Source organism: Acipenser ruthenus, chromosome 4 (assembly GCF_902713425.1).
Source record: "Acipenser ruthenus chromosome 4, fAciRut3.2 maternal haplotype, whole genome shotgun sequence".
Lineage (NCBI taxonomy): Eukaryota > Metazoa > Chordata > Actinopteri > Acipenseriformes > Acipenseridae > Acipenser > Acipenser ruthenus.
The window spans coordinates 61,412,023-61,419,584 of NC_081192.1; the positions used below are offsets into that span (position 1 = coordinate 61,412,023).

A 7,562-nucleotide genomic window follows, 5' to 3' on the forward strand; every position below is an offset into this window, starting at 1 on the left:
ATCTCAGTACTGATAAACGTTAATTTTATTAAATGAGAAATAAAATAATATTTAAAAAGTCAGCGATACCTGCAGTTGTATGTATGTTTTAGGCATTCATTTTATTTTTTGTTAGAAAACGAGTAATCGGATCTGTCAACGCGCCTAATATTTTAGCAATAGGCTAATTATTGTAAGAATTACTACAGTGTGGATATTGTTTCCTTTTAAAAGACATGAGCAATGCACATCCGAAATACTTACCGCTTATGATTTGCAATACAATGTAACAATATAACCTGGCACACATTTATAGTCACTTTTTAACATGAGTCTTGGCAGAGCAAGTTTTTTTCTACCTCACGTGCACATCAGGATTTATGTGTGCCGTTGATCTGAACACGTGGTTGTTGTGCTGAAAAAAATGTGATGGGAAGTTTCTAACAAATGTGATGCATTACATACATTCGTCATAGAAATACATCTTAATACATAAGCACCTGCAAAAGAACCAAAACACAATCCTATGATTGACTTGTGACATAAAATGATCAACGCCATGTTCGGTTAATGGGACGTATACTATAGAGAGGACACAGTTGTATTTAATATATTTAAATTAAAAATACTCAAACGAAAGGTAAACAAAATCCAATTTCTATGCATAATTAGTGTAGTATATGCTGTTTTATGTTTTACTTTTTCAATACATTGCATTGTTTAAAAAACCATTAACAGAATTACGCTTTGTATAGCTTTCTTGACTGGTAGTGTGAACTTAGTTTATAAACCATATATCAAGAAATACAGACAAACAGACCACCCTGAAACACATTGGCCCGTCCACAAATCCACATGGATTCGGAATTGGGCAGTAGAGGGCGCTGCTCGCACACTGAGAAACCCAGTTGTACAAGCAGGTGGATTGCAACTTCACTAAACCCGAGCACTTACTGCCCTTTCGACAATCTCACACTACATTATCATATTTTGTTGGAACCAAAGAAGCCGTGTTTTTTTTATTATTTTAACAACATCACTAAATCGTGTATTTTCGTAGTGTTTAAAGTTATCTATACTAAAACATGTGGTAGCCTAATCATTTTAATTTATATATATATATATATATATATATATATATATATATATATATATATATATATATATATATATATATAATATCTCATCTTCAGTTTTAGAAAACACACAAAAAAATAAAACATGCGAGTAAAACTTCAATCGAAAGTGGACAGGCACAGGTATATTTCATTCGTTTCCTTATCGGTATTAATAAAATTCAATTTTAGATTCAAATGAAATATTCAAACTATTATAACACCGCATTACGCTTGATCTTTTTAGTTTCGGCATTGTCAATTGGGGTTCTGTATTTAAAACTAGTATATTTAATTGAAGCTCGCCGAAAGAAAAAGAAAATGCTTAAATTAGTATGGCAGGTGACCTGTGCTGATTGATTTGCCTAACTTACAGCAACATGTTTATTTTCTGTTTGAACACTCATCGCTACCAACTTTCACATTGTCTCTGCATTTTGTGACAGTCGTTTCGCTCTAGCCAGTTAAAGCAAAATAAACACGAGTTCAAGAAAGAGCCAACGCTGGGGACAACATTTTAACCAGAAGCAGAACTGCTTCTTCATGTGTGTCCTATATGGAAATGTATCAGTCATTCCTAACACACTCCCTAAAGACTCGAATAAAACTATACACAGTTTGTAGTAAAGAACAAGAGTGTTTGCATGGCCACTAAACCATGGGAGAGACCAACATAAAATAACTGTACTATTGTTCTTGCAGTTTCTGCGCACTTTTTATTTAAATAGGCTATCAGTGTTTAAAAATATTATATGTTAATAATAACAAACCAAATGATGCTAATATAATAAATACTGTAAACAGTCTTTCACATTTTAAATATATTATGCATAAAATAATAGCCTATATTTCTCTATGACTCAATGAATCACATCACATATTCAATATACTTTTAGCTCACTGAAATAATGAATAACAACATATATCTTTGAATAGGGTGTGTTCTGACGTTTTTATTTCTCAGTTAATTGTGATTAAAGGATTAATATCCACACTGTAGTAATTCTTACAATAATTACCCTATTGCTAAAATATTAGGCGCGTTGACAGATCCGATTACTCGTTTTCTAACAAAAAATAAAATGAATGCCTAAAACATACATACAACTGCAGGTATCGCTGACTTTTTAAATATTATTTTATTTCTTATTTAATAAAATTAACGTTAATCAGTACTGAGATAATTAAAATAATGTATCCTTTGCAATTAATATACTACAAGAAACGTATTAATACGTCATACTTCACACGAAAAAGTGAATGCATTGCAGGGCTTGTGAAAGTGCTTTTCTGTGAAGCCTGGACAAACTGTAAGTTAGAAGTCGAGTTCTCAGTAGTGTAAACAGCTAGAGGCAGAGGAAAGGTCATCTCTGGGTCTCTGAAAGTGGAAACTAGCAAAGGAGACAGGTCAGGCTAATTCGTGGACTTCATCAGCCCGTTTTTGTTTTTTTTTTGTTCTGTCGTAAAACAATCGGCTTCATTCAAAAAATATTAAAATATCTTTGAAAATGTAATGTTGTATTTAACTTGCTATTATTATTATGACTGAGTATTTATTTTATTTATTTATGTATATGTCATGTTTGAACAAATCAAATAAAAACGTTATCTAAATCAAAAGGTAAATTTGTTACAACGAAATAGTTGTGTACTTTTACGAAACCTAAGTCCCCTGTAAAATAATATAAACTATTACACAACTTGTCAATATAACATTCTTCTTCTTCTTCTTCTTCTTCTTCTTCTTCTTCTATTATAATTAAACAATTTAGATATATTTAAGTGTCATACAAGGTGTACAAAGTCGGGATAAGTTGCTTAAAAAGTAGGCTTCTGTAAGATTAATAAGTAAACCAAGTATATATTAACGAAAATGTTTTTAGAATTGAGATAGACATAATAACAATAAATGTACACAATTATATATATATATATATATATATATATATATATATATATGTGTGTGTGTGTGTGTGTGTGTGTGTGTGTGTGTGTGTGTGTGTGTGTGTGTGTTGCTAGATATCCTTAACATTGTTAGACATCATGTTCAATTTATGCAAGAATGTTGTTGGGTGGATGCACAATAGAAATAAAAAATGGTTTACAATTTTATTTTAAAAATGCGACATGCAAGTAGCTTGCCCGATAAAATGCTCTTCTCGAAGAGCTGAACACATACTTGTCAGATTACACTACAATGAGTTATTAAAACATGTAATGCCCACTTACAAAGTATTTCCGATGCGTTTAAATTTGTAGTACAATATCAATTTCTAACCCTTTTTGGTTAGGTGCAGATCACAAGTGGTAGCATGTACATACATACATGCATAAATATACGTGTGTGTTTGTGTGTGTATGTATGTATGTATGTATGTGTGTGTATATATATATATATATATATATATATATATATATATATATATATATATATGTAAAGACCAGAAAACAGAAATTCAGAATAAAGGGATTTTAAATGACAGTGAACACCTCTCGACTATGGAGCTGTGAGAATAACACTTTCACTGCTGGAATGCTGGGAGCCGTTTGGTTTCTAAAAGAGAAAATCCACTTCACACATTCACAAACGTTCACACCTAATGTTTTTTGTACCAAATGATCTTAATTAACAGTCACTTGATTTCTATTTCCACCTACTGCTGTTTTCACCGAATGATTCTTGAAATATTTACGCCACCGTTTAAGGTTAATCAACCCTTTACGTTTACAATAATGTTTACCTATTTATCCTATATTACTAAAAGGTAAATATCACTAAAATGTAAACACATTAGACTAAAGGGTTATATTATAGTACTATTATTATAACGGTGTTGCATTACATGTAATATTATATAGGGTCAAATACATGTTAACAACTAACATCATAAAATGAGCAACATAAAAACGTGTGTTGGAAAGGTCGAACTGTTTTAAAGCCTCTCTCTCTCTCTCTCTCTCTCTCTCTCTCTCTCTCTCTCTATATATATATATATATATATATATATATATATATATATATATATGTGTGTGTGTGTGTGTGTGTGTGTGTGCGTGCGTTGCTAGATCTTAGAATTATTAGACTCATTAGATTTAAATAAAATATGTTATCTTTCCTTAAGTAGTAACTGAAATGGTGATTGCCTTTTAAAGAGCTGCTTGTACTTGACTGAAGGTCTCTTATTTTCTGACATTGGTGTGAGCTCAGTGGGTTGGGAGATTCTAACGCCTCCTCTTGTGTGTGTGGTCAGGAGAAGCAGTCACTGACAGACTCAGCCTTCAATTGGATGCCAGAGGCGAGGGGAGGAGGTACCCTTGCCAGCAAAACCAGAAACAAATGTAACTGCGTAAAAGAACTCCTATCTAGTGACGGATGCTCAAAGTTCAGAAGTTTTCAATGTACGATTAAGCAAGCAGAAGCGGCAAGTACCGAAATCAGACTTAGATCAAAAAATACGCTGACAAAACCGGAGTCTGATTTACATACAACCCAAAACACTGGAGGTGAAATAGTGCTACGAACTTTGGGAAGTTTGTTGATCGGGAGCAGTGTGGAACAGAAGAAATGCAGGCGCGCTATTCTGTATCGAGTCCTAACTCTTTGGGCGTAGTGCCCTACATTAGCAGCGATCAGAGCTATTACAGGGCCACGAGTGGTGGATACACTGGGATGCCGGCCCCAATGAGCATGTACTCCCATCCGGCCCACGACCAGTATCCAGCTAACATGGCCCGAGCCTATGGACCTTACACCCCGCAACCTCAGCCCAAGGACTTGGTTAAGCCTCCTTACAGCTACATCGCTCTCATCACCATGGCAATCCAGAACTCTCCAGACAAGAAGATCACCCTGAATGGGATCTATCAGTTCATTATGGAGAGATTTCCTTTCTACAGAGATAATAAGCAGGGTTGGCAGAATAGTATTAGGCATAACTTGTCTCTTAATGAGTGTTTTGTCAAAGTGCCCCGCGACGACAAGAAGCCTGGCAAGGGCAGCTACTGGACCCTGGACCCAGACTCTTACAACATGTTTGAAAACGGCAGCTTCTTAAGACGAAGGAGGCGGTTCAAGAGAAAGGACGCGTTAAAGGACAAGGAGGACAGGCAGATGAAGGACCCACTATCCCGACAGGCTCGCGATCAAGAGCAGTCCGCGCAGGGCTCCCAGCCGGTGAGGATTCAGGACATTAAGACTGAGAATGGGACTTCAACACCTCCACAGGCTGCCTCCCCTACCCTCAGCACAGTGCCAAAGACGGAGAGTCCCGACAGTAGCAGCAGCATGTCCACCGGGAGCCCCCGTAGCATCCCATCCAACAGATCAATTAACCTGGATACCTCTGATCATCACCATAGCCAGGCCCCTGTCCAGGGATTCAGCGTGGACAACATCATAACCCTCAGAGGGTCCCCCCAGGGCGCTACAGAACTCAATCCTACCCTGATCGCCTCCAGGACAGGTATTACACCTTGTTTATCGCTAAGCTACTCTCCTAGCCAAAGTTCTATCTACAGTTCGCCCTGCAGCCAAAATGCCAACTCCACTAATGCTAATACCAGTGGAACGACCTACCATTGCAACATGCAAGCGATGAGTTTATATGCTGGAGACCGGTCGGGCCACCTTGCCCCCACCACCACTATGGACGAAACACTGTCAGATTATTCTGTTACCACCACCACTTCATCATTGAACCAGGGCAGTCTAAGCTCAGGACAAGATGGGCACCACCCTCACCAAGGGCGCCTGGCTTCATGGTACCTTAACCAGGCAGGAGATCTGAGCCACTTGGCTAGCGCCACATACCCCGGACAACAACAGAACTTCCATTCAGTGCGAGAGATTTTTGAATCTCAAAGAATTGGCTTAAATAACTCGCCAGTGAATGGAAATAGTAGTTGTCAGATGTCCTTTCCTTCCAGTCAGTCACTCTACCGCACTTCAGGCGCTTTTGTGTATGACTGCAGCAAATTCTGACCAAAACACTTGCTTATTTCTTTGTTTCCTAAAGATTTTTACATACCGACGTAAAAAAAGACACCAAATATATTCAGACAGAAAAACATTTCTTGGTTTGTAAAGGACAGTGTTACTCCAAATAACACGTAAGTTTCTTCTTGTTTTTGAGAACTGTGTTTATAAGGTGTGTTTAAAAAAAAAAAAAAGTCAATCTTTCACGTACTTTTTTTTAAATGTAAGTAGCATATAGTAATTTATTTTTTAATTTTGTAATCGGGTGTTGTGGACCAAAAACCAAAAGCGTTCTAAATTGAACTGCCTGAACTATTAAAAAACAAAACAAAAAAAAATCTGTTCCATTATAAAAGACGGAACCTGTATAACGCCTTATCTTTTCGATTTTCTTTATATTTTGCTGAGAGTACTCTGAAGACATTGCATTGTTTGTTGATTAATAAATTGCCATTTTATTTGAAACGTAAGCAAGTCTGATTTCTTAGAACCTTCTCTAGACGTTAAACGTGTGGAGATAAACTTTTTTTTTGTTTTATATATATGTATAAGAATACCTGTACGAGTTATTTTCAACCCCATTGCACGACAGCCTTTTTATGCGCATTGCAAATACTTTTTTTTTGTATACCTTATATAGCTAAATCCGATATTATCACAAAGGATTAACATTTGGAAATATAAAAAGAGAAGGATTTGCAAAGATAAGTATATTTATTTAGTGGAGAGGTTTAATCCATGATTGATACATATCAAATAACACCGGAGCAATGAGCTTTAAACTACACGTTACACATCACCACAAACCAGTGTACTCACAAATGTCATGCTTTTGCTAGTTTAATTACTTTAATGTTTTTTTTGGAACAGTTTTTTCTGAGATTGTCGCAGTAAACAATTTACATAGTAAGGGACAGACACGTTTTCAGAATACTCTGTACTGCAAACTGTCAGGTTAATGTCGCCTTCTGTTTAAAGTTTCCTTTCAGATAAATATTTCTGCTAATCACCTAAAAATTCCCCAACACAACCCATGCGTTATATTAACTTTCAATAATTATATTAACATTTTGACCACCAATAAGTGTATTATTTTTCAGCTATAGCCTTTCTATGAAAATATATGTATTTTTATAGAATTATTAAATGTTTATGTATTTATTTAGATTTTAATTAATTAACTAAGTGATTATATTTGTAATTTTGCAGTAAATGTATATTAAAAGAGGTATACCCAAACACCATGGCATTTTCGCCTAACCTATAATAACGTTTGCTAAAGTAGGCCTGAAATTCATTACCATATTCCCAGGAAGCAATAATGGAATCATTTAGTCAAAAACATTATGTTGATGAATAGGCTACACTTTTTTTTTTGGGAAGACAAACTTTACAAAAAAGCTCCACTCAAACCTCTCCAGCATGTTTACAGTAAATAACATAAAATAATACATGTTTGTTTGTTTGTTTGTTTATACCTTTAATATTTTGCT

General features: G+C 35.4%; 1 protein-coding gene across 1 annotated transcript; it reads left to right on the forward strand.

Annotated features, from left to right (window-relative positions):
• Positions 1-4,389: 4,389 nt before the first annotated feature.
• LOC117399906 (forkhead box C1-A-like) lies at positions 4,390-6,534 on the forward strand. The gene has a single exon (XM_033999341.3). It carries the CDS (start codon positions 4,660-4,662, stop codon positions 6,073-6,075), a length of 1,416 nt encoding a protein of 471 aa, XP_033855232.1. The 5' UTR covers positions 4,390-4,659; the 3' UTR covers positions 6,076-6,534.
• Positions 6,535-7,562: the final 1,028 nt, after the last annotated feature.